Source organism: Corella eumyota, chromosome 4 (assembly GCF_963082875.1).
Source record: "Corella eumyota chromosome 4, kaCorEumy4.1, whole genome shotgun sequence".
NCBI lineage: Eukaryota > Metazoa > Chordata > Ascidiacea > Phlebobranchia > Corellidae > Corella > Corella eumyota.
The window spans coordinates 14,835,245-14,862,963 of NC_137493.1; the positions used below are offsets into that span (position 1 = coordinate 14,835,245).

Consider the following 27,719-nt stretch of genomic DNA (forward strand, 5'->3'; position numbering starts at 1 on the left):
TTTTTAAAGCATAATGATAAAAAGGACTAAGCAATAATGTCAAAAAAAACAGCGGCATGTTGTAGTGGTTAAGGCACTAAGACTTACAATGCGGTTCTAAGTTGGATTCGCACTGCTTCCACGTCGTGGCGCCATTGAGTAATGCGATTTGAACAGGACTTGGTCTTGCATAACCTCTCATAATTTATAGGCCTGCAAAAAATTGGCCAATATATTTTATATATATTTGACAACTTAAGACTGTGTTGGGGTAACGAAAGAGACCCCATTTTTTTCGCTGTAAAGTCGTCCTTCTTATTTTGGGATAAAGCAATTGTTTATGTTTTTAATGTTTTTTAATAGGTTACGAAAAACGAGCTCAAGGGCGAGCAAAAAGATATGGTGCTAATGTGACCAACGCACTAACTAAATCGTTTATAATTCCTGTTCTAATGTCCGAAGAAGAATAAATGCAAAAACTATTTTTTGTTTATAATTTAGAATAAATAAACTAATAAAACTACATAGCAATTCTTAGTTTGTGTTCGAAATTTTTAATAAATTTTGCATTTTTAAATTTAAAATAAAATTGTCTATAAAATAAATTGACAAAAACCAAAAGCATTTTGTCAGTGTTGATACTTCTAGTACACAGTGGTACACTACGTGCCCGTGTGGCTTCAATTTGCACAACAAATGTACGTATTTATATATGTTACTTAATAGGCTTTGAGCCATGAACTTTGTACTCGGTTCTTAAGTAAAAACATCGTGTATTAGAGGCTAACATTGACTTAACTATGCAGTAAAAATTGAAAACGGCTTAATTAAACCAGCACTAAGTTTTCAAGCCTAAAAATAAAATAGAATTTGAATATATATATTAAGTCGATATTACCAGTTATTTGAATTAGGATAAATAATTTTTTTTAATTAAAAATTACACTATTTATATTTAAATATTTACTTTTTGATTTTTCCTGTAAACGACGCAATATATTTCATTTTAAATTATTTATTAAAATAGATATGCGACCAAGTACTTTACAATTCAGTCAAAGATGAATTATTAACACAGAAATCATATTAGTTTTATTTTGTTAAATATTAACAAAGTATCAGACGAAACTTGATTTTGTAATTCGTTTTAGTGTGGCATTTGTTGCATTAACTTTCTCTTTGCTGTTGACCCAATCAGTTACTTCAATAAATATTTCCAATGCTTTAGAATAAGAGCCATTTGCTTCTTCTTGATAATTCTTCATTTTTTCATAGGCTGCCCCTATATTGACATAGCAGTAGCCCAAAATGCGATGAGCACTTGCCCCTTTGTTGAACTTATTAAGTAAAACAGCAATGGCCTCTTTGTTAACTTGAACTGCATTTTTGTAGTCACCGATATAGTTGTAGCATTGGCCAGTATAACACAAACAAAATGCCTCGGTTTCACATTTCGAATCAGATTCTATGGTTTCAGTTTTTTTACGAATTTTTTCTAGAAGTGTAATACCTAATTGACTAAAATCATCATTTAAATTAAGTTTTGACATTAATTTGGCAATAATTACGAGATGATGTGATAGCCATTCGAATTTTAACAACTTTGTTTCATTATCAGTTATTAAATCACATACATTAAAGCACAAATCTAGTAAATCAAATGCTGATTTGCTTTCATGTCTACTGGTTAGCCTTTTCGCTAAGTTAAAAATATTGATGCTTATAACGTCACAGTTAGATGTTGACATTTCGATTATAGGCGCCGTGGCAACGATTTTCTCGCAAAATGTTACAGCGTTTTCTACGTCATTTGTTTCTAGGCAACAGAACGCGATGTGAATTAATGTTGTTAGCTTATCATACTCTGCAACGTCGTTTAGCAAGTTTTCTAGAATAGATTTCGCTGCCTCAAAGTTTTTGTACTGGAATTGCAATTTGATTTGCTCTAAAAACAACAAAAATTGGTTGTGAAATTGGTTTAAAAATGCACTTAGTGGTTTTATTTATACTTTTTTGTTAAATGGAAACAAATTTTACCTTTTGCATGCAAAATTTCTTCGTCGTTTTGACCTTGTTTGTCGGAAAATGATTTTTGAAAGAAAAATTCTGACTGGTTTTTATTTTTTGGTGAATTGGTTAGATTGGTTGGTGTTGGACTAAATTGTGAGTTCTTTCTTTGTTTAGTTTTTGGTGGATTTACTGTTTTTTCGAGTTTTGGTTTTGGTGCAGTTGGTAGCGGTGGTTTTTTGGATGGTTCGTTGGTTGATGGTTCGCTTACTATTTTCTTAATGTTTGCTGGTTTATTTTTACGTGGCAATGGTATTGGTTTTATAGAACATTGCTGGTTTATTTCCATTATTTCAAACTTTCTGTTTATACGTTTTACATTTCTCTCTGTCCGCTCAAGCGAAGATATTTCTTCTGGTAAATTTGTAAAGTTATCTTCTAAATCAGTTTGTAAGTTTTGCTCTTCTGTCATGCTGTTTTCACTTTATGCCAACTCACATAAGAGATCATAAGATATAAGCCTAAAACATCATTTTTGCTGTTAAGTTACACAATTTTAAAGCTTTTTAGGCTATAGTCCTACAAAAAAATTTATTGCATACATTATTCTTAAATTCCTAATTAATATGAACAGCTCTTGGTAGGTAGTCAACTAATTGCGACACTAGCAAATAATAAATATACATTTGTTTGCAAAGCTCTGCTTAGTACACATTACCGCGTAGTTCAATCATATTAAAATAAACACGGTCATGAACAATTGTGTAACATATTTTAATTAAAAAAACTCATTATGTTAGAAACATTGCTCATTTTATGGCATTACCTTTTCTTATGTGTTCCTAGTTTATTTAATAACATGTTTAAAAAGCAAATACTAGGCATATTGTAAGTTTATTTTATGCGATAAAGTATTACATAAAGTGAAAGTAAATTCAGGCAATTTCATTGCAAATATTGACTTTAAACAACATAACAGCGTTGAATATTTTTAAAGCTGGTCCTAAACTAATATGTAGATTATTTGTGATGTCATTTTGTGTTAGTAACAGAAAAGCACTGCCGTCAATTTCTTCACACGCAAAAATATTGCCGATTTCAGTGTTGCCAGTTAATTTTTCGACAAAATATGCGACTTGTGTTACGTCCCAATTTGTGATTTCAGTTGCTTTTGTAGTGGCAAAACCTGGCAATGATGTAACGCTGTAAGACTAAAAACAGAAATTTTCCTTTGTAGCCAATTTGCAAGATTTTCCGAATTCCAAAGTTTTTTGATTTTCTGTAAAATTCTTTAATTTTTTAGTCGTAAGATCCAGTGGAAACGATGCATCGTTTAATAACTTTCGTTTAGCAGATTTCTCTTTCGAAGTGACGTCATTATTTAATTCATTTTTAGGTTCAGTGTTGTTGCATATTGAATATTTATCCAATATTACTTTACAATCAGAAATATTAACTATAGGTGTGTGTTGAATAACTGTTTTAGGTGACCTTGTTTTAGAAGACTTCGATTTGAGGGCACATCTACTTACGTTTCGGTTTACATTAAGGCCAGTCACGTGGCCATCACGTGATCTATCCTTGTTTTGTTTTGAGTAAGGACAGCCTAGCTCGCTATAATGCTGCTTTCTATAGACCAACATTCTGCAGTTGTTCACGTGACCTTTTCCGTAGCAACCGTTCACCGGACAAGTATTTTTTCCCACGGTGTCAGTATTACCCGGAAATTGTAACGGGTGACCAGTTTTGGCGCAATACCCTACAGGGTAAATGTCCTGACTGTCAGCGTCAATCCAAAAGTCGTAGTCGTTAGCCCAACCGTCAAAGTGAACTTTAATTTTCAAATCAGTGACTTCTAAAATTGTTCCTAATCGAATAAAAATCGGGTTTCTTGGATCTACTATTTCTAAGTTTGCCCAAGTTTGAAAAACGCGCTTTGCCGCTCCAAAACTTTCTTTACTCACCGCCGATGAATGAGTTTTAGTCAAATATTCATCCCATACAAAATCACCCTTGAAGTTAAGCGGTTTTGATAGTTTGTATGAATTGTTTTCGCACCAACCGATTTCGTGAATAAAAGGTGAAGATATTGAGCACCAGTAATCATAGTCCTGGCTCCAGCCATCAAAATGAACTAGAATTTGCTTTCCTATGACGTCAGCAACGGTTGCTACGCAGCAGAGATTGTGATTGTAACGGTCAAACGCTTCAAGCTTGTCTCCGATTTTAAAACGCGTTAAATTTTTATATATATTAGAGTTAAATACGGTTTCTGGGGCTTTTTCTGATATTGGGATATTTAAAAGGTTGGAATAGGATCCCTTTCGTTTCGTTTTTTCGTAAAACCCGCAGGGAAAAATTAACGGGCTATCTACATTCAGCCAAAAGTCAAAATTCTCCGATATATTTTCGAAATGAACTCGAATCCGAAATCCCTGTATCTCAGTAATCGAAACTAAACAAAATTGAGATTGATTAAACGTATTTACAGTTTCTAAATATTGCCCGACTTGAAATGGGTTCGACATAAAGGAAAAATCTCCTTCACTTGAGTAGGCTTGTAAGGCTGTAATTGGAACAGGCGAAGACTGCGTTTCGGCGAGGTACGACCTCTTGTTGAACCTATTTTTCTCGTGAAGTTTATTGTTAAAACTAAAGTCGGAACTATAAAGTTTTTGGTTAATTGTCAATGTTTGATCTTTATTAAAATCCTTGCATAATGACTTGTATGTAGAAATATTATCAGTTTTAGTGTTGCCACTTAATTTTACATCGTTATTCTTAAAGTCATTATCTTCTTCAAGATTGTTGTTGTTAGCATTTTCGAAATTTTTCAAGAAATTTACATCTATAATGGCAGTCTGTACACCTGTTTCACTATTAAATTGGTTCAATTTGTTATTTAAAGCGCTATTTTGTACAGGGCTGCTCATTTCGATGCTTTCTTTTAAGTTTGCAGTTTGAACATTTATTTCAGGGCTTCCATTTATAATTAGATCGAGATTTACTTTGGGATCAGAGCGAAAAGAACTTAATGCTTTAGAGCTTGAGCTAAGAGTCCTCTTAAGATTTTTTGTAATGCACTTCCGGCTGCAAAATCTTCCAACAAATTGTTTTTTTGTGCCAATTTTTTTGCAGTATCGACACTTTAGAAAATCCCAATCAAATGTGTCGGCTTCTAAAAGATCTAAAAACAAGATGTTTAACACAAACATTTGTTTATAATTGCTTTTAAACGCAAAATATATACCTGCAAAAATATTGCGATGAAATTCGTTATCATTGTTGTTTTCTTTAGTTTGCATTGTTTCAGATTTCTTAAGTAAAATATTTAAAATTTAGTTTTTGTTTAAATAGTATTTTTTTTATTTAAAAACTATAGTTTTTAAACTACTAGAATATTTTTTGTGTAGCGTTTACTATGTTAACATATACGTTAAGAAAGAGAACACGTACACTCTGGCCCTAAAATGATTTCCAATTTTAATCCGACGCGCGTCGGTTAACTTGGAATTTTTCGTTGATTACCGCTTTGTAATTTCACACAAACTCTCCTGGTTTTTTAATTGATTTAAATACTATATAAACTGTGGTTTATTGCAATACATTTATTTACTACCAATTTTTTACATTTTTTAATTTTTTAACATTTTTCGAAATCACCAATTTAATAATTTATATTTAAATATTTATAGACCTTTACTAACTATAAAAAATTCCTTATAATAAAAAAACAATTAATATTAATAGCTTAAGGCCAGGCACGACTTCGTTTGTATATAAGTATATACGTTACCTTTAAGTTTTTATCAAAAATATTGACATTATCAGGTTTTAAAATGTTGCCACTTTTCTCTATAACATTTTCGTCCACGGTATTCAAGTTGGTCTCTTGTACGTGGAATAATGATAAGAAATTTCTTGTCTAAACATTTTTAAATTTTCTTTTAATCTTTATTAAAGTTTACGAGAATACATTGAGCTTAATTAAAATTAATAGTTTTGCCTAAAACAAAGGTGTGGTTTATTGGGTAAATATTTAAGTATTAGAAAAAATCCACCAATACGCTTGTTTTTAATAAAATATATAACCTAACATAATGAAGTAGGCTATTGTAAAAAAAGTAAAAAAGTAGGCTTGCATTACATTTCAAAAAATTTAAAAAATTGTTGGTGTTATATTAAAAATACCAACTTTTACTTTGCTTACCTTTTTGTTAGCGTTAAGAAATAAATCTGATATAAGGTTGTTATTACATTTTTCCATTTTTTATGTAATTATCTTATTTGTATAAACATCTCTAAAATTAAAAAAAAATTGCATTAGGTTTAAAATATAAATACAATGCATTTAAAATTAAACTACTAGCTTTTTTGCTGCCCTTAAAGTTCTCAGTTGTTTGTATTTTTACTATTTAAACTACAAAAAACTTAAAAGGAAAATTAAAAAAAAATTTTAGTCTATTATTTTAAAATTTTTAAGTTACAAATTTAACATTAACTTTCGGGATGATATTATAACAATGCAAATTTCTAATATTCATTTACTAAATTTTACCTATACTTTTATAAAAATATTTCAATTTTTTGTCTTGCCAACTAATATATTACTTAACTGCTTGTATTACTTTAATTGAAAAAAGTGTGTTAACTTAGCTTCATTTTTTTCAATAACCAAAGTGTATGCCCTTAAGCCTTATGACAAAGTACTTAGATGAGCTTTAAATTTTTATCTGTTTTGACAAACCACTTTATATAAAATTATATCAGTAGAACCTATGACCTTTTTCTTGAATTTATGTTACTCAAAATACACTAAATTTACGTATTGCCTAAATCTACGTTTATAGGTTGGCGCCTGTTTATTGGAACGAAATTGCAAATTCTGATTTTAATACCAACATTTACATTTGATATAAAGCAAAAATAAATCGTTTAAGTATATAGATAATTTTGCAAAAAGGAGTTCAAAGTTTTTATGTCAAAAGAGTTGTCAAATATAAACCGCAAATTCGATAAACAAGTTGTAGTTAAAAGCATTCGGTGTACTTATTAAAATAGGGGAGGAAAAATACGTTAAAGCTTGTCAGCAAATTAATAACAACTCTACTGTAAATCAATATTAAAGCTTTATAAAAATAAAAATTAAATTTAGCTTTTGCGGATTTATCCAAGATAAGCTACAGCAGTTCTTGTCATTAATATTGCAAAAAGGTGTCATTAATAAGTATTGCTTAAAAAAATATAAAATACATAAATATTTGTGACTTTTTAAAACATCTTAAAAAAAGGTTGGAAAACAGTTTTTTCAGTATAATAGCGTAAAATTTAAAATCACTTTACAAATACAGTGTTTATAATTTCCAAAATGTTCTAAAAATAAAATACTATATTAAATCTTTTTGGTAACAGTTAAAAGAAAATTTCTACCCGAGCTTAAAGCTGTAAAGTGCATGAAAATAGCATTAATTATTAACTATGTTTTTCCAATTTCGAATGAAATATTAATTTTAAAGATCTTGAAATTTTTGCTATGTAATGTAGACTTAAAAAGTTTAAAAAAAAATTTAGTAAAGTTTGTGTTATTTTTAAAATAAAGGCAATTTAAGGTGATTGATTTGGTCTTTCAGCTTTAAAATGCACTTAGTTTTCTGATATGAAAAATTGATATTTAAAAAAATTAATAAACTTGGCATATTAATTTTTTAACCTTCTGTTTTAAGTATAACTTAGGCTAAGCAAAAATATGGGCAATACAGTTCGCGAAAGTTTGATACGACATCCTTCTACACAAAAACTTAAACAGATTTCGCTTTATATTACAATGATTAGTTCCCTTCTTGGTCTAATAGGAATTGTGATGGTTGGAATTGAAATGGTCAAACTACAAGATTCAGTGGTCAATGCAGTATCATTAGTTGGTAAGCGAAGTTTTTAAAATCTAAGAATGACAACTCGAAGTAGTTGTAAAGTAATCGCCGCAATAACATGTAGCTGTAATATTTGATATGAATATAACGATCTCAAGCAGTAATTGATTAACTAATGTATAAGTTAAGATTGTCTAGATGCTATATACCTTAACGAAATTCTTAACCTAAAAATAACTTAAAAATTTTTTTAGGAATGATATTGCTACTGTTTTCGGTCATAGTTACTTACACTTTATTTTGTTACAACGTCTTCGTATATCATCAATTTTCTACGGGGCCAGCAATGGTGTGTAGCAATATTTTATATGCTTTAATAGGTAAGTTTAAAACTCAATATTTTAAACATGTGTGTTGAAAATTGTTCTAATATTTTATGATGTAAAAAACTTTGTTATTTACAAACAGGACTTTTTAATTTAGTTGTAGTTAATGATGTTTTATTTGGGGAACTAATAAACCTGTTAATTTAGTTTGTTAAACAATGGCCTTTTGAAGTAAGTTAGTAGTATTACAATATGCCATTTGCCAGAATTAACCTATAAACTTTATTATTTATCAATTACACTTATTTCCTTAAACTGTTTAGGAACGTCTTTAATGATTATTGCAAAAGTTTTACCAGTCAGCAGGATGTTTGAAAACGTTCTCAGCTATGAAAAGGATATTTACCTAAAGGCAAACGATGGTTTAAACAAAAAATCAGATAACTTAAGCACAATTTACCCAACATTTTCAGGTTTTGTTATCTCTTGAATAATTAATATAGTTGTTAGTCATAATTTTTAAAGTTTATTTTTTAAAGTTTAAGTTTTTAATAAAGGTTTTGGCTTGTCTGAAAGGTTTTGGCTTGTCTGTGAATTAAAGTATTTATGTTATTTATTTTTTTATCTAAAGTTTCTAGAGAATCCAAAAATCTAAGGTTTATTGTTGTATATATATTTGCATTAAAGGTTATCACAAAGATACGGAAAGGTTGGTTTGGGTTCGATTGAATATTTATGGAGGTTGCTTATTTGGAGTTGGTTTGCTTGGAGCAATCTCTTCATTAACTATTATGTGCAGGTTGTTTTAAGTTATAATAGGCTTTTGTATTAATTGTTATATTTCTGTAAAGACTCAAGTAAAGTGCTCTAAAGCTTTCTCAAGGTTTATGCAAACACGTTGATGCACTTTTACATACTAAGTTATGTAGATTAACACTGTCAAAATATATTTATATTTGCAACAGCATTTTAACTTACCACTTGTTAATCTACTTTGTCTATTTCGTAGATTATACGCCAAGCAACAACATATAAGATCACAAGAACTGGCAAGACGAAGATTGTCCAGGAATGTTTGGAACAAACATACTTCTGTTGATAAAAGTGCGGCAAATGAACCTATGTCGTAAGCACGGTTGTAAAACATTTTATAACAACTATACAGACTTAGAGTTGCATTTTAATTTTAGTTAAAACAAATCAAGTAGGCCCAATAATTATTTACGTAAGTTAAATTACGTTAAAATACAACAAGCTTTAATAAAACTAATATGCCTAGTTTTATTTGTAATGTTATGTATTAATGTATATTGTAAAACAAGATTGTTATTTTGATTTAACAGACGGGTGCATGTTTATGATTATACAGCATGGGGAAATAGAACCAAGGATTTATATCGAAATAAAGTTGGTAAAAAAACTGAAGTTGAAACCAAGAACTTAAACGGAGTTTTAAAAGGAAATGAGAATAAGAAAAATAATAATCCATTCTCTAGTCTTGGAACAGCATCATTTATATTAAAAGTAAGACACCTTTAGGTATAATTTACTAATATTTAAAAAAGTACGTTGTATTGTGGCCATACAAAGCATGCAATGTTTTCAGTGCTTTATAGATTCTCCACCTAGCTAAGTTTATTGTACTTTAAAATTATTTTGCTCTCTTTTTTATGGTTTTAATTCAATTAACTGTTTGTTTATTAAGAATGCTGTTTTGTGTGGTTTGAATGGAGAACCTGAACAAAAGGACAATCTAATAAAAGAAACTTCTTTTAACTCTGGTAGAATGTTATTTTATTATTTGATAGGCTACCCTAAGAAAATCAACTTTATATTATGATATTTTAATTTTTTTAATATTTTTTTAATAGTAGTGCTGTTATAGAAATTTTACATTTGTAAAAAAGGGGTCATTTAAAGTACCTTTCAATTTAGTTGCAACAGGTGGAATTATCAAAGTAAACCAAAGTGAACTAAAGAATAAAAAAGAAATCAAGTTTATAGATACAGACGACAAGTAATATTTTTTGTATCGAATAGAATAATTCAATAAATTAAAATAATGATCCTTTACTTTTTTTTAAACTTTTAATACAGGAACATGGACAAATATAAACCGACAACTGATTACATACCAATACATCAATCAAGTAAGGTTATTTAAACATATTTTAGCAAACACTTTTGCTTTACTTTCGTTTTTTACCAAGTTTGGATTATTTTGTTTAATTTGTTGCATTTTAAAATATTTATTTTACTTAATGTGTTATATTTAACAGATTTTGATTATGTCGATCTTTCTTCGTCCTTGAATAAAGAAGTCGTTTAATGATTAAATGTCTTACATTTTAAATAACTAGTTTATTTGTTTATATATTATGTAGTTTTAATTTTAGCGCTTTGTAAATAATAAAAGCATCAGTTTTTAAAATTTAAGTTACTTTTAATAATCCATGATAAATCAACCAAGTAATTTTAAAATATATGATTTCTATGCTAAAGGGGATTTCCCTGCCTGCTAAAATTACCTTGTAGAATTTTTGCAAAAAAAACGTGTCGTTTAACAAAAACAAATAGAAGTCAAAAAGTGGCAATGTTTTGTGATATATTTAATAAAATAAAATAAAGAAGTTGCATTTACTTTACAGACAAGCCTTAAAGTAGAAAGATATATATTTTTTTAGTAATTCTGCTAAGAACAAAGTTATGTAGTTTTAATTTCTAATTTCTGAATTTAAAATCTAGTACTTTTTGTTGTAGTTATAAAATCTTAAATACAAAATGGATAGTATTGTTGTGAATAATTCTAAAGAACGACGGTTGTCTTCACGTTCTAACAGGTAATATGTTTTCAAGGTTTAAGATACGTCTTGGTATTTCTGTCTTTTACGACAGCTTAAATTTTTTTTGTTCAATTAAACTTTTAAAATGTAATAAATTAATTAATTTCTTTAGGGTATTAAAATATTGATGTAGATTGTAAGATTTCATGTATAAATATTGTTTTAAAAAAATTATATAATATAATATAATATATATATACAAATTTTAATCGAAAGTAATCGCAATAAAAAAATTTGAATTTTAGTGGAGAAGGTGAAAAAGATGAAACGATTGGAATTGTTGAAAGAAATTTAAACCTTGGTGTAAGAAGTACTCGGAAGCGAAACACCAGTGTTTCCGAGGTAATTTCGCAAATTTATTTTTCTAAATTCCATTTTACCTTTTTATTATAATTTTTTATATATATATACTGATTTTTATATTTAGCCAATCAGTGTGATTCGGACAAATAAGAAAACAATTTACACAGCTGGTCGACCACCTTGGTATAACGAATCTGGTGAACTGAAAGAAGCTTTTGTTATCGGTAAAACTGACTTTAAATCAACCTTTAACAATATTATTTTACTTGCCTTTTTATCTACCCTACTAATACCCACACAGGACCGCATAGGACAATGCAGGACCACACAGGACAACACAGAACACAGGACAATACATTTGCCACACAGAATAAAAAATAAAATGCGAAATCACTGTTTTTAATATTTGGGGCATCTAAGGGCATTTTCTAAAAGAGGGTTAGGCCTGGGGTTAATAAAAAGTGTCTCATGGTTGGTATTTGGTGTAAATAGTTGCTCCTGTGTGGTCCTGTACATTTCTATGTGGTAATTAGTAGGACCTCATTTTTATATCATATATACAGTATTTTTTCTGTTATTAATATACATAAATATATTGTTATAATTTATTGTTTATGATTATTTGTATCAAGGATTAAGTGGGGGAAGTGCTTCGGGAAAAACAACAGTTGCTGAAAAAATTATCGAAGCTTTGGATTTTCCATGGGTTGTTTTGTTGTCAATGGACTCATTTTATAAGGTAGGTTAATACTAGTTAAACCGTGAAATAATATATTTATTGGTGTGATTATAAGGATCACACCGATGACCGGCAGCATGGTGTAGTGGTAAGAACACTTGCTACACCACACATGAGGTCGTGGGTTCAATCCCCACTGATCTCATGCTGTAGCGCCCTTGAGGAAGGCGCTATAAACGGTATGAACTCCTGCTGAGCCAGCACTTAATCAGTAGCATAATTACCGGGCAATTATAATCTATAATATCCCAAACTGCCACATGCAACTCGAGACTGGGTCAGAGTATGTGATGTTATTCTATGTTTAAGTCGCACATTCAACTTTCCCACAACGAGGATAAAGATTTTACATATACAAAAAAAAGGTGGTATTTGTTATTTGATGGGTTTTGTTAGTCCAAAGTCTTAAATTTTATGTATAAATTGAAAAAATAACCAACTGTAAATTTTAGTATTGTAAAATAAAGGGTTAATTATAAAAGTCTTTTTTCATGGTTTATTTAATTGCATTATATATATATCTTGGCCAAGGTTTATATTTATATTGCATTTATTGAATCAAATAATTTTTATTAAATTGTTAGGTATTGACTAAAGAGCAACATGAAATAGCTGAACAGAATGAATATAATTTCGACCACGTTGATGCATTCGATTTTGATTTATGTTGCGAAACCCTTAAAAACTTGAAACAAGGAAAAAGTGTGGAAATTCCGATGTATGATTTTTCAACTCATTGCAGAAAGAAAACAACGGTACAAAAAATTTAATCAAACAACATTTTTTTACATTTCAAAGTTCAATTTAAAAAAAAAAGATTTTGTCAAAATGTTTAAGCAATTGCTCTATTTGCAATAAGCGCTTTAAAACCAATTGTTTCGTATGCGTAACTGTTTATTTATTATATAATTTTTTTTTATTTTCATGAATTTTATTTGAAATAAAATTGGGTTTTAATTTTTATTACAGAAAACTTTGTATGGTGCCAATGTTGTTATTTTCGAAGGAATAATGTCATTTGTTAAACCTGAGCTAAGAGAGGTAATAAACAGATAATGTCATTTTGTTAAATATTTTAGATGATTTGTTGCATAGTAAGGACATAGGTTAGGGTCTAATTTACCATCTATCTATTATTAACACTAATTTTATAAAATTACTAAAATTTTTTATTAAGAATGTCAAAGTAATAAATAAGTAGTTTTTTAGGTGAAATACTGGCATCATTGCTAAAAACCCTTTAAATTTTTTTAAAAATAAATATACAAATTTGTGTTTAAATTTAAGTTATATATATACTTTTATTTAGTTATTGGATATGAAAGTATTTGTTGAAACTGACTCAGATGAAAGATTGGCTCGTAGACTGAGAAGAGATATTACGCAAAGAGGAAGAAACTTACATGTAAGATTTACTTTTTTTTTTAATTTAAATATATTTATGTGTCAATTTAGTAAAGGTTATCCTTTTTGCTACTTCAACAAAGATTGTTAAAAACTGTCTGCTTATACATTAAATATACCAATACTTTTATAAAAAATACTAATTTTGAAATAGGGTGTGCTACATCAATATAACAAATTTGTTAAACCAGCTTTTGAGCAATTTATTGAACCTACTTTACAATATGCTGATATAGTGGTGCCTAGAGGTAAGTTATAAAAACTATTACTTACAAATTACATGGGTTTTTAATAGCAAACAATAAAATCTATTTTGTTTGTAATTTTTTAACATTTTGTTATGGGGATGTATTTATCCTTGTTGTGATTAGCTTGACCTTAGTACTTAAACATAGGGTAACATTTGTTATACTGACTAAGTCTCCAGTTGTGTCTGTCAGTTTTGGATATTATTGATTATGATTGCTCAACTAAAAATTGATTAACCGGTTTTTGACTCAGGCAATTGTTTTGCTTATTGTGTCTTACCCAAGAGCACAAAGCATGGAAATAGCGGGGATCAAACCCTGGGCCTCATGTAATAAAATCAAGTGTTTAATCACAACACTACTTTACCAGCTACGTTAATTTATTTATGATTTTAAAGGTGGTTCAAATGCAGTTGCAATAGATCTTATAACACATCACGTTCATACACAACTTGAAACTGTAAGTTATACTATAGAGTTATTAGTTTTTAATTTAGTTTTTTGTGTTTTAGAATTAAACTCAATTTTTTTATGTGTATTTAGTAGTTAGCAATATTTAACAAACTATAATTTTATGAATTAATTTTATTAGCAATTAGAGTTTAACTTAAACTAATTTAAATAGAGTTTGTAATTTTTTTACATTTTTCAATTTAGAAATTAATCTAATTTTAAGTTTTTTTTGAGTACAACTTTTTAAATTAATTAAATTAGTTTTCTAAATAAAACAATTAAATCAGGTTTTGGCATGACTTATATTTTGCCAGCATGAACATTATAGCTAAAGCATTATTTCTATCACTAATTTAAGTTTTTTTGTTTTGCGCTTCTAAATGAACTGGAAATTTAAAGAGAAATTTAAACTTCAGGTAATTTTTTTGTTTTTTTGCACATAAATTTATCCTCGATGTGGGAAAGTCGAATGTGCGACTTAAACATAGAGTAACATTAGTTACTCCGACCCATTCTCGAGTTGCCGTTGGCAGTCTGGGATATTAAGGATTATATTTGCCGATAATTACGCTGCTAATTAAGTGCTAGCTCAGCAGGAGTTTATATCGTTTATAGTGCCTTACTCAAGGGTGCTACAGCATGAGAGCAGTAGGGATTGAACCCATGACCTCATGGTGGTGTAGCAAGTATTCTTACCACTACGCCACGCTACCGGTTCAATTAAATCAGATTTTAAAAAAAACCTATAAATTTAAAATAATATTTAAATGATTTTTACAAAATGTTATAGTTTTCACACAAAAATGGCGAAGTATGAAAAATAGTTTTTTAAAATTATTTTTATTTGCAAAAATAAATGGACAAATGGGTCTAAAACATTAGATTTTCTTAGCAAATTTTGGTTGATTTTCATATTTGATTTGATGCATGTTTTAAAGCCATAATTACCCACACATAGCCACCTTTTAGTTTAAAGAGTTTTATTTGCAAAAAAATTGATTTTGATTTCAAATTTTTCTTTCTTTTTTCTGTATTTAAATCAGCACAATATATTATTAGATACACTATGCATGAACAAATTGTTTTCACCTAAAGTTAGTTTAAAAATGCTACTTTTTATTTCTGTGTGTTTGTTAGGCTTTTAGGGCAATTCTTGTTTTTAAGAATATACATATTTATATTTGTAGTTTTTGGTTTTAGTATTATTGTATTGATTTAGTAATGTTAGTGACCTAGATAACACATTTTGTTGATAGCTGTTTTTTATATTAGTGACATAATCAAGTAACCATTCCTTACTAAATTATGTAAATACATAAAATACCATAATAATTTTTTAACTTAACTTTTTTAACTATGTTATATTGTAATAACAATGATTTGTTTGTATATACCTATTTTTTTTTTAAATTTAAATTTTTTTGAAATTTTTTTTTGAAATTTGAATTTTCAATTTAAATTAGTGGTATTTTAATTGTGTTTTTTACCTTTTTTCTTTTATATCTTCTTTCTTTCTACAAATATTTGGGATCAAAATCTTGATAGAGACATTACAACATTGAATTGTAAGATTTGATAAAAAAATGGTTAAAAAATTTAAAATTAAATTTTATAGAACCTGAGTTATTAAAAAAAGTTTCTAATTTTAAGTTATGCATCAAATCAAATATAAAATAAAAAAATGTTAGATAACAGTTAAAAAAATTTTAAAAAATTTAAAAATTGAAGTTTAAAAAGATATTAAAAATGTATGTTAAATTGTGTGTATTTTATTTGCTAATTCTATAGCACTAATAAAACTTTAAATGGTTGTAGAAGCCAGCTAGCTACTGCTCACATTGGTCAACCTTTACCTTCTACTCTCAATGTATTAGAGGAAACACCTCAAGTACAGGGCATACACACTATTCTAAGGTTAGTTATTATTATTTGTTTAATTTGAAACTATTTGCCTAATGGTAATGGGTTTACTATACTAGTATATACACATCAGATGTATATATATTTTATGTTTAAAAATATTAGTTTCGGCACTTTACAATTTTTTAAAGTAGAAAGTAATGATAATGAACTAGAGTAAATTATTATCAGTTTGTGTAGTCTTAAGTTAGGGTCCTACCAGTGCCTTAATTTTTACACACTAAGAATATAATTTTTAATGTTTAAAAAATGTTAGAATTTGGATTTTGTTTTTAGAGACAAGACGACATCTCGCGACGACTTTGTGTTTTACTCTAAGAGATTGATGAGATTGTTGTTCGAGTTTGCGTTATCATTTCTTCCACATTCTGACCACAAAGTCGTAACTCCACAAGAAAATACATACGAGGGAAGAAAATTCAGTGGCCATGGCGTAAGTCACAATTTCATCATATTCTTTGTTCATTTTTGATTTAGTCATAAAATCATAGTTTTGACCTCTCAGAATATTTTGCCATTTTTTACACAAATTGTTTAAAAAATGTAAATTTTTTTAAGTTTTTAGACTTTAAATATTAAATTCTTAGTTTCGTTATTTTCAAAAAATATTAAAAAAACTACCTGAACTTTTATATCTTTTTTAGCTTTAAAACTTGAAAATTTACATTTTAATACAATGTAACACTGTCTTATTTTTTGTTATAGTTGTGTGGGGTTTCAATATTAAGAGCTGGTGAAACGATGGAGCCTGCTTTATTTTCTGTCACAAAAGACATCAGACTCGGAAAAATATTAATTCAAACTAATGCACTGACTTCAGAACCCGAGGTAAGCACTTTTACATAAAAGTGGTTACTTTTCTGAGTAGGCACTTTTTTGAATATTTGGGTAAAAACTTTTAGGGTTGACACTTTTTTTATTATTTTTGGGTAGACACTTTGTAAACTATTGTGTTTATTCAGTTACATTATATTCGAGTGCCGCGGAAGATTTGTGACGATCATGTGATTTTAATGGATGCCACGGTGGCCACTGGTGCCGCAGCGATGATGGCAATAAGAGTTTTGCTGGATCATGACGTAAAGGTAAGATTTACATCAAGACCACAATTTTTATACCTTTTATTCAAGTATAACTAAATACCTTAAATAATTTGCAAGTATATGCTATATGCTACTTTTTTGGGGGGGTATTTGGGTTGAATTTAATGTCTTAATGAACAACAATTTTTGTCGTAGTCTTAAGATGCTTTCACCTGTGATCGGTAAAGCTGGTTTAAAAATGCTTAATATGGATAAAGAGGTGTACATACCCTGCTTTTAGCAGCAGTGGGAATCAGTTTTGGCAGCAGTGGGAAGTAAACTCAGATAGTGTACAGGGAACGAAATAACGGGTCGCTATTCGCTAAAAGCGAATCATTTTTCACAAATATATTAGAATTAGCGAATCAACCAAAAAAGTTCAACCGACATTAAAACTTTCGTGTATATTTGTGTATTGTTACGATCTATTTGTAACCGGTTCCACACATTTATAAATACATCAATATAATCCTGCGTAAATGTAGGTTACTATAGGGCATTTAACAACAAAAATTTTTCACGATCTCACAATGCCTAGTTTTCACTCTCGCAGTTTGTTTAGTAGTTGCGCATTTTTTTAGATACATGACAGTCGTGAAGTCTCGTTTTTTGTGCAAAAAATAACTAACGATTGTTTAACAACGCGTTACATTTTAAAAATGCCACGCAACGCGTCAAGTGTTATCAAAAAACGAAGATCATGAAGTGGACCTAACTATTGCTCTAAAAATACGACCTCATTTTTAGCGAATCGTTTTTTAACCGTTAATTCGTACCCTGGTGTAGTTCAGTGCCATAATCATATTTTTATTAGTTGGAATTAAACTTTGGCTCTTATGTAAAGAAATTTATATTTTTTTTCTAATTTTTAATTTAGGAGGAAAATATTTTGTTGGTGTCTTTACTCATGGCTGAAACTGGAGTTCATTCAGTAGCTTACGCTTTTCCTAAAGTTGAAATCGTCACAACTGCTATAGATAAACATTTGAACGAAAAGTATCATATCGTACCAGGATTTGGTAAATACTTTTTAGTTGTTTTTATTTGTTTTTATTTTGTTATAACAATTAAAAAAAATAGATTCTAGATTAGAATTAGTTTTTAAATTTTTTATATAATGTTTACAAACTTGCAGCGTGGTGTAGTGGTAGGAACACTTGCTACACCACCATGAGGTCGTGGGTTCAATCCCCACTGATCTCATGCTGTAGCGCCCTTGCGTAAGTTGCTATAAACGGTATAAACTCCTGCTAAGCCAGCACTTAATCAGCAGCATAATCATCGGGCAATTATAATCTATATAATATTCCAAACTGCTAAAGTCAAACTCGAGACTGGGTCGGAGTAACTGATGTTACTCTACGTTTAGGTTGCGCAATCGACCTTTCCACATCAAGAATAAATTTATATACAAAAAAAAAACTTCAATTTTTTTAGGAAATTTTGGCGACCGCTATTTTGGAACGGAATAATGCTTTTTTATTTATTTAGCATGGTGTATCTAGTACTTTATGTGTGCTTTTACTTTATTTTATTACTTTAATTTTTCTGACAATTTTAATTCTAAATTTTTTTGCAATATATTTTAATCATGACATTAGATTTTAATATTTTGTCACTTAATTATTTTTTAATATTTATAATACTGTTTTTTAAAAATCAATGTCAACCCAAAATATACAAAAAATATAAGCTGCTGTTTGTTATTTTGTACTGTATAATAATAAAACCTTTTACAAACAAAGTTTAAAAAAAATTGATGAAAAAGTATTTTTTTTTTCTGTATATATCTTTATCCTCGATGTGGGAAAGTCCAATGCGCGAATTAAACATAGAGTAACATCAGTTACTTCGACCCAGTCTCGAGTTGCCTGTGGCAGTTTGGGATATTATAGATTATAATTGCCCGATAATTATACTGCTAATTAAGTGCTGGCTCAGCAGGAGTTCATACCGTTTATAGCGCCTTACTCAAGGGCGCTACAGCATGAGAACAGTGGGGATTGAACCCATGACCTCATGTGTGGTGTAGCAAGTGTTCTTACCACTACACCACGCTGCCAGTTAAATTGTGTTCTAAGTTTAATTTTTTTCAAAAAAGTTCTGTAAAAAAACAGTTCAAAGGGTACTTTCCAGATGTGTTTTAGTCTTTAACTATGTTTTGTTGTAAAACACAATAATACAAAAGGTTGTTACACCAACGAATGAATAATAGTATCAGATAACCTGACTTTTCCATCCGTCAATGGTAAGTCTAAAGCTATTCAGAATCAAAACAAATTGAAACTAGAAGATTTTTAATTTAAATGTTAAAAAAATGTTAAAGTTTTTTGTTTATTTGCTTTTAATTTCGATGCTAGCTGCGATACCAGGTAACTATTTTAAACTATTTTTTTCGTTTAAAATATAAACTGTTTAAGCTATATACTTAGGTAATAAAACGTTTAAAAACAATTTAAATAACTGTTGTAAAAATTTGTTAAATAAAGGAAATGGAATAAAATGTCACGAATGCTCATATAGTAGCATGGACCCGCTGGATAACAAATGTTTAAACCCAGCAATTGATAACAGTAGCTTAACCACTTGCCCAGAAGATTACCTTTACTGTATTACTCTAGAAGGTATTAACAACAGATATTTAAAAAATAAATTTTTTTTTAATATATCGTTTATGTAATAAAGGGTAACGTTAACGTTACAGTCTTAAAAAGATTACCAAATCGAGGTTACTTTATGAGTCTCAAATTAACTGGCTATCTTTACAATCCTAGCCAAATTTGGTATTGCCCGTTTATTACATGCCGATAGTTGTTTTCAAACAGGCAAACGTATGTTATAAGTGCTATTAGTAACAAACCTAAGACGTTACAACCTAGAAACATTCAATCTTAAAATAAGGTCATATTTGCAGGCCCATACGAGGGGGAAATTGTGATTTTACGTGAATGTAGTGAAATCAGAGTGGATGGGTGTAAACATTACATGTTTGAGGATGTGATTATGTGCGCTTCTTCGTGTACATCAGGTAAGTTTATAAGTTAAAACTATTTTGATAGGCCATTAATTTTTGGTGGAAAAATTTAAAGATTTAGACAAAATCGTTGAAATTCTATTGATCGTTATTTTCTTCTAAATTTATAGACGGTTGCAATAAATTATCAGAACATTTTGGTAATGGATACAACCCCTTACACCATACTGTCGCAATTCTATTCTTATGTCTCGTGACTATGCTACTCATAGGAATTTAAACAATTTGAACTATGAGCCATTTTATGTGGTTTAGTGTTACTTTAAAGTATTTTAAAATGTTTTTATTTTTTAATGATAATGACACCATAACTGTTTTATTTTGTATTGTGGGCTTGTTTGTTGCTTCTTAGATTTTTTGTTTCAATTTAATTATGTTTGAGGACAAACTTAGTTTATGTTTCACACGAATAAATTTGTCATACATGACGTTTTTGTTTTGATCTTGGATGGTTACTGCTTTGTTGATATGTTTACGGATGACGTAGTTAGCTTAAAAGTTTTCAGTTAAAAATCCGTCTTGAATCAGTTTAAACAAATTAAAATGTATATGTGTTTAATTTTATTGAGTATTGGATAGTGGCAGTGTGTAAAGGTAGGTAGTGGTAAGTCTGTAAGTCGCTAGAACAAAATAGGCTTAACTATTTAGAGCTCCATTAGCGTCGTCCTCCATCAGGGCCAGGCCAAGTTTATGAATGCGAAAAGGGCGGAATTTTTATAACCTTACCCTAATCTTCTACTGTAAATTCCGCCTTTTTCGCATTTATTTTAAGACTAGTCGGGCGGACGACTCTAATAGAGCTCTAACTATCTGACTATTTTGCTATTAGACTATCCAACTATGTGACGTTTAGACATTTAAAAAATGACAAGTAATCATGTGTTTGACTTGTTAAGTAAGTATAAAAAAATTAGACCAACTTTTTGACTAAATCATAGAAATTTTAAATTAACCTTTTTAAAGGACAAAACTAAAATACGGGATGTGGGATAGTGAGGGACCGCATGTAATCGTTAACATAAATTCGCGGAATGCGGGACGAAACAGAATTTTTGTAATTTTCTGCGGGAAGATTGCTGTATTTATTGAAAGGGCTAAGGGTTGATGGGGGATTGACTTTAAAGGCCAAGAAATGATGCAAAATCAAATATAAAGCACAAAGGAAGATTGGGGGAGGGTATAAAAATTCCGTCCTTCTCCGCATTCAGTGATTTTTTGTTAACGTTTACATACGGCCTCTGTATTTCCCGCGCCCCACAACTACCCGCATTCCCGTATTTTAGTACTATCCTTTTTAAATTGTAATGTTTTATATTTAGAATTGTGTTTGTAAATGATAAAATCTGAAAATGAAAATTCGAAAAAACTCAAATCGAATAATCATAAAATCGCCGACGTTTCATTACAACAGCAATGGAACTTTTATGCTTGTATCACATTTAAACAGCTTATCGTTGGAACAGAATAAAAACAATAATTTTGCTATCAACACTGTACCTTTTACTACAAATAATAATTTAAGGTTTAAAGATACAAATATTAGCTCAGAGAATAACCAAGAACCAAATAATGCTGTTTCAAAATGCAGTTTTTCAAATGATTTTCCTTTGCTGAAAGAACTTGAACTAAAGTTATTTGAAATTTCTTTTCCATCGGCGTTAACTTGTAGTGTAGTATTGGACGACAGACATTTGATTATGACATCACAATATACAAGCAACACTGGAAAACATTATCAGGATAAAGCGTGGAAACATGTTTTTCGTTCTCGAAAACCGAAAATAAAATCGCAGTTAGTGCCAACAATTAGAAAAACAGCAAAATTCAGTGTTTCTAGAAGTTTAAAAAATTATAACACTTTGAGTTCAAAATACAAAAATGTCATCCCTAAATTTTCAAAAGCGTTGCGCGAAGATTTTGCAAGCAAATCAAGAATTACTGAAATCGACGATTTTAATAATCCAATTATTGAACAAAATATTGAGGCTGATAACATCTCTGCCGATACTTTGGCAGATTATATGGAAAACTATTTAGTTTTACCAAAGAAAATGTCTACAATGGCAGAAATGATGTACACTTAATATTTAAAAGAAAATTATTGTTGTGATTTTTTTATGATAATTTTGAAGTGCGGTATGCTTTAAACTAAAAATTTTAAGAACGATTAATGAAATTTAAAGTTAAAAACTTTATTTAAAAATATATTTCAAGTTGCAACTATATATTCAAAAACTAAGCTTTGCATTATTTTATTTTACTTTATAAAATGTTTTGTACTTTAATATTTTTGGTTTCAGAATTAAATTGAATTGATTTTTAAACAGTTAAAACAAAGTATAATGACTATGACTCACAGTATCGTATGTTGTAATCTTTTGTTCTGGCTTTAATGCATTTAAAGTAAAGTTGGTTTATTGTATAGGCTACTGTTTTTATTTTTAAAATAGCATTATATTTTATGTTGAAACGTTAGCCATAAATTCTATCGCAAATTTTGTATGTTTAAAAATGAAATTTTCTGTGCTTTTGAGTGAATTAAATGTGTTTTCAACTCTGTCTTTTCCGTTAGGTCCCCAAAACAAGGCCTGTAATGTAGTTGAAAATTTTCAATGATTTTGTTTAAATATTTTGGAATATGGATTTTACTTTTCTTAAAGTGTGTACTGTCAATGCAAGATATAACTGAGCAGGTGAATCAATTAGTTAAAGATTTATAGAAACATTAATATTTAAATCGTGCCATTTTTTTTGCACCTAAAAAATAGTGTTTTTATATTTTTAAATAAACGAATAAAAAAAATAAAATTATTAATTTTTTTTAGGTTTTTGGAAATGATTTAGGATTAAAAGGACAACTGGCAGCATTTAGTGACATTAATAATGATAAACATACTGATATTTTTATTTTGTCAGGTAAGTTTTTGCTCTAAATATTTTAAGTAGGTTTCCTTTACAAGGAAATAACCAATAACATTTAATGTAATTCTTTTCCTTTTCACTTAGGTATGTATGGTAATTAGGGTAATGGAAAAATGTATGTAAATTAGGTGATGTACCTTTACGAATATATATAATACAGTTTATTAGGTTAAATATTTATAAAGTTTAAATATTATTATGTGATTGGTTATACTATTTGTTTAATTTTAATTTGTCTTGACTTAAAATTAAAATTTTGTTTTTTTGATCGCTACCTATTTTATTAAATTTTTTTTTGTTTTAAAAAATTGGTATTTCTATACAAGACTTAAATAAGTTGTTTTAAATACAATTAATAAATACGTTGTTTTTTTAGAAAGTCAGTTAGAAGTTACGATTCTGACAGAAAATTCAAAAAACTCAATCGGTTATTCAACACACCAAGTTATATCTCTTAATAATACCCAATCCCTAATCTCAGGTTTGATTCCAGCTGATTACAATGGCGATGGAACAGTTGACTTATTATTATCGATGAAAATAGAAGGTATACTATTACTGTTCTTACATTAAAATTAATTTTCAAATAGTAGATATTTTTAGTATTTTTGTTTCAGTAAATTTTAATTTTTTTTTTTTTTTAGGCTACATATGTAATATTTTAAAATTAAAAATTTATTTTCTGCTTATATTTGTGGGCTTAACTTATTTATGATTTTTCAGATAATGAGTTTACCACTCAAATAATATGGGGAGAAAGTGGAGGAAAGTTTGGCGACAAAGTTTTTGAATCAAAGTTAAAACTTAAAGATGAACCTTTATTACTTGATGCAAATGCTGATATGATACCGGATTTGTTTGTTACGCTTCCAAATAACACAAGGTCTACTATTTTTTTGAGCATTTTTGTTATATAGGCTATACATTTATACTTTGGATTAATTAAATGTGTATTTGTTTAATATATTAACACTTGAAATAAAAAAAATCAGTTGTGGCCTATGGGTTTAAACTTTTTGCGCAATGTTACAACAAGCAATTCAATGGTATATACAACATTTATTTATTTATACCCGAAGGTCACCAGTTTACCTACTATGGTTGCATGTTATAGTGTCCTTAAGTAAGGTGTTAACAGTTATAACTTATGTAAACAGATGCTATGTCAATTTAAAAAAAACTTTGTTGTTTTTAAACCAGTAAATACAAAGTTATAAAATTTAAAAGAAATATTTTATTTTTAGACAATTTTTGGTTAGCAAACCTAACTCTGGAAATTGGACTTTTGAAAATGAAAAATTTACAATTGTTTCTAACAACACAATATTAAGTGCACCTACTCTTCCACATTCTCATGCTTTTGTTGATTTAACTAAGGATGGGTCTGCTGATTTGTTTTTTACTGGGTTAGATGGTGATAAAAACTATGTATTTGAAGTTTGGAAGGTAATGGCTTGGGTAGTAATTAAGTTAATTATTTAAAAAAAACATTTTGGGACATGTGTACTTTACGGTCCTTGCATAAACTGATTACTTTTTAAATTTTTTTATATTACTTTTACAGTATATACTTTAATATGTTTATTTATACACTAGCCATATATATATGTAGGCAATTCATACTCTACAACCACTATATATCTTATGATTATAAATGCACATTGTTCCCATTACTTTTACGGTTTAAAATTTTTGTTGTGTTGTTGTTGTTTTTACTACTTATAGCCTCTAACATTTCTTAAATTATTTGTTAAGGGCACCAAACTTGGACTAGTTCTTGATCAATTTTACAAATTAAACGAAAGCAACATTGAAGTTGGGCAATCAGTGTTCGCTGATATTAACCAGGACAGTATACAGGATCATTTACTACCAGTTTGTGAAGTATCAGGCAACAAGTAAGATAAAACATTGATAGAATTTAAATATTAATAAAATAGAATTATATATAGAAAAATATTAAAAATTTATTTAAAAATTTTTTTGATAAAAAATCTTATAAAAATTTTTTTTTTCATGTTTAATTTTTTTTTGATATTTAATGAAGACTTTGTTACTTTGAATAGGTGTACTAAAAGTCGGATATTAATGTATGATGGTCAGAATTTCGTTGAAGTCTTTAAAGCATTAGATGATTGGAATTTTGTACCCTTTAGGTGAGTAGCAGTAGTTGTTAAATTAAAAATATACTTGCCTACAAAAAAATTATTTTAAAATGTTTTATAATTTTTTCGGGTCTTTTTTTTAGTACTTCTGGTAGGCCTATAACTTTGGTTACAGGAGATTACGATCAAGATATATTTGTTGATATCTTGGCTGTTATGGTCAATAATAATGGGACCTTAAAAACAAAAACTGTGATGCTGTATGGGCAAAAATGCTTGTAAGTTTGTTTTATATAATTTTTTTATCTATATCTTTATCCTCGATGTGGAAAAGTCGAATGCGCGACTTAAACATAGAGTAACATAAGTTACTCCGATTTAGTCTCGAGTTGCCTGTGGCAGTTTGGGATATTTTAAATTATAATAGCCTAATAATTATGCTGCTGATTAAGTGCTGACTCAGCAGGAGTTCATACCGTTTATAGCGCCTTACTCAAGGGCGCTACAGCATGAGATCTGTGGGGATTGAACCCACGACCTCATGTGTGGTGTAACAAGTGTTCTTACCACAACACCATGCTGCCGGATGAATATAAAGTTTTTTTAAAGGTGTATGAATAAACTTTTTTAGAAAATTGAATAAAAAAGTTTATTTATTTTTTTAGAAATACAAACTGCTTAAAAGTTGGCGTCGAATTTAGTTTCGGTTTTGCGTTTCCGAATTCTGAAGAATCGTTTTCAGCTGCTTTTTTCGACATTGAAAATGATGGTTCTTTAGATGTGATGGTATCGGTTAAAACAGATAAATTATCTTACGTTCGAGCTTATAAAAACACTGCTATTAAAGATGCTACCTTTTTAATGGTTAAGGTAGATACCATTGCAGTTTAAAAAAAAAAAAAATTTTGGATTTTTTGGTATATATATATCTTTATCCTCGATATGATAAGTTAACTTCACAACCTAAACATAAATCAACAACTAATACCTCTACCCAGCCTCAAGTTGGTTTTAGCAGTTTGGTATATTTTAGATTATAATTGCCGGATAATTAAGCTGCTAATTAAGTGCTAGCCCAACTTGGATTCATACCGTTTACATCGCCTTACTCAAGGCCGCTACAGCATGAGAGCATTGGGGATCAAACTTAGGACCTCATATAGTAAGGAAGTGTTCCAACCACTTAACTATGCTGCCAAAAATTTGCTGTAAAAACATAATTCACTAGTGTGTTTTGGAAAAAAAATTAATTTATTAATAAAGTTTTAAAATTATTTTTAAGGTTCTGCCAGGTTTAACTAGAGATGGAATAAACACAAATATACCAGGACCTACTATATCTTACACCACTACAAACACACTGGTAATATTTTTCTGTGTTTCGACAGAATTTTTTAGCTTATAATTCTTTTTTTTATTTATTGAAAATTTTGTTTTGAAATCAAAAAATTTAGGGAGGGAGTCAAAAAGGATCTGCCAGCCAATTATCACAGACTGCTCACTTTACTCTTATACTCCCTTATGTTATGTTTGGGTTAGGCAGGCTTCCCAATTATATTGATTCTCTACAAGTTTTCGTCCCAACTCCTTTACTACCAACTGGTAATAATCAAGGTAAAAAAGTTAAGTAATGAGAAGCAATTATTTTGTTATACTGAAATTTCTTAATATGATTTTTACACAAGAAATGCCAAAATAAGATCGGGATTTGTACATATAATATTTTAATTGGTTTTAATGATTGGTTTACATTTTTTTTACTAATTTTTTTTACAGACAGTTCTAATGAAACCTATACACCTCTGAGTAAAACATGGACTATGGTTATTCCTAATTCCCAATTATATGTAATACCCAACCCAATTGATCAACTAAACAGGTTTAATTAAAAAAAAATTTTATTTAAAAAAAAATTTTATATTTAAAAAAAAAATGTTTATACTATTTATTTTGAACATTTTTTTAACAGTTGGATAAGTAGGTTGTATGTTACCCCTAGTCAGAACCTATTGTCAACTCTATTTGTCTTACTTTCAACTTTAATTGTTATATCTATCGCAATTATCCTGCTGCACTGTATCGAACGACACGAAGACAAAAAAGAGAAAATACAAGAAGCTCACAGATTTCATTTCGATGCAATGTGATTTTATAAAGTTATGTTTTTTTATTTATTTGTTGCAATAGATCTGGTTTTTAGCACTTTGAGCTAAATTTAATAAGCTTTAGGAAGCTAGAACTGTTTTTTTTTGAAAATGAAGCAGAATTTTTAAACAATGTGTTGGTTTCGAAATTAGAATTAATTTGATATCTTTTTCACCAAAATCTATTAGTTTTGGAAAGTTTAAATTTTGTTGCTATTTTTTTTCGCTAATGATGGGAAGTTGATTTAAAAATATTTTTTAAAGAAGTTTTAAGAGATATTATTTAAATACACACTTTTTACATTCACAAATTTTATTTGTTAAGAAAAATCATTTTTAT

The 27,719-nt window shown here is 28.8% G+C and overlaps 5 protein-coding genes across 6 annotated transcripts; 4 read left to right on the forward strand and 1 right to left on the reverse strand.

Annotated features, from left to right (window-relative positions):
* Nucleotides 1-2,970: 2,970 nt before the first annotated feature.
* On the reverse strand, nt 2,971-6,284 carry LOC145750563 (lethal(3)malignant brain tumor-like protein 1). Its single transcript, XM_082566631.1, has 4 exons — nt 6,197-6,284; nt 5,783-5,911; nt 5,237-5,303; nt 2,971-5,173 (listed from the first exon to the last, which is right to left on the reverse strand). Exons 1-4 carry the CDS (start codon nt 6,251-6,253, stop codon nt 3,198-3,200), a joined length of 2,229 nt encoding a protein of 742 aa, XP_082422757.1. The 5' UTR covers nt 6,254-6,284; the 3' UTR covers nt 2,971-3,197.
* A 4,644-nt stretch (nt 6,285-10,928) lies between these two features.
* LOC145751369 (uridine-cytidine kinase-like 1) lies at nt 10,929-18,908 on the forward strand. Of its 2 annotated transcripts, none has more exons than XM_082567491.1 (16): nt 10,929-11,022; nt 11,271-11,367; nt 11,453-11,552; nt 11,961-12,067; nt 12,652-12,822; nt 13,037-13,108; nt 13,377-13,472; nt 13,626-13,719; nt 14,118-14,179; nt 14,572-14,588; nt 15,988-16,086; nt 16,369-16,525; nt 16,798-16,920; nt 17,055-17,177; nt 18,052-18,193; nt 18,612-18,908. In XM_082567491.1, exons 1-16 carry the CDS (start codon nt 10,964-10,966, stop codon nt 18,644-18,646), a joined length of 1,554 nt encoding a protein of 517 aa, XP_082423617.1. In that variant the 5' UTR covers nt 10,929-10,963; the 3' UTR covers nt 18,647-18,908. The 2 variants fall into 2 exon arrangements, with proteins under 2 accessions (XP_082423617.1, XP_082423615.1); XM_082567489.1 differs by lacking the exon at nt 14,572-14,588 and adding an exon at nt 15,718-15,737.
* Nucleotides 18,909-19,391: 483 nt separating this feature from the next.
* On the forward strand, nt 19,392-20,636 carry LOC145751107 (uncharacterized). Its single transcript, XM_082567190.1, has 4 exons — nt 19,392-19,546; nt 19,664-19,798; nt 20,089-20,202; nt 20,319-20,636. The coding sequence occupies exons 1-4, from the start codon at nt 19,492-19,494 to the stop codon at nt 20,426-20,428; spliced, it is 414 nt and encodes a 137-aa protein (XP_082423316.1). The 5' UTR covers nt 19,392-19,491; the 3' UTR covers nt 20,429-20,636.
* Nucleotides 20,637-21,041: 405 nt separating this feature from the next.
* Nucleotides 21,042-22,780, forward strand: LOC145749802 (uncharacterized). Its single transcript, XM_082565664.1, has 2 exons — nt 21,042-21,103; nt 21,528-22,780. The coding sequence occupies exon 2, from the start codon at nt 21,558-21,560 to the stop codon at nt 22,290-22,292; it is 735 nt and encodes a 244-aa protein (XP_082421790.1). The 5' UTR covers nt 21,042-21,103; nt 21,528-21,557; the 3' UTR covers nt 22,293-22,780.
* Nucleotides 22,715-27,701, forward strand: LOC145749800 (T-cell immunomodulatory protein-like). The gene is made up of 13 exons (XM_082565663.1): nt 22,715-22,901; nt 23,034-23,124; nt 23,507-23,677; nt 23,854-24,013; nt 24,375-24,576; nt 24,886-25,028; nt 25,197-25,286; nt 25,379-25,513; nt 25,901-26,105; nt 26,518-26,598; nt 26,690-26,849; nt 27,012-27,114; nt 27,205-27,701. Exons 1-13 carry the CDS (start codon nt 22,821-22,823, stop codon nt 27,380-27,382), a joined length of 1,800 nt encoding a protein of 599 aa, XP_082421789.1. The 5' UTR covers nt 22,715-22,820; the 3' UTR covers nt 27,383-27,701.
* Nucleotides 27,702-27,719: the final 18 nt, after the last annotated feature.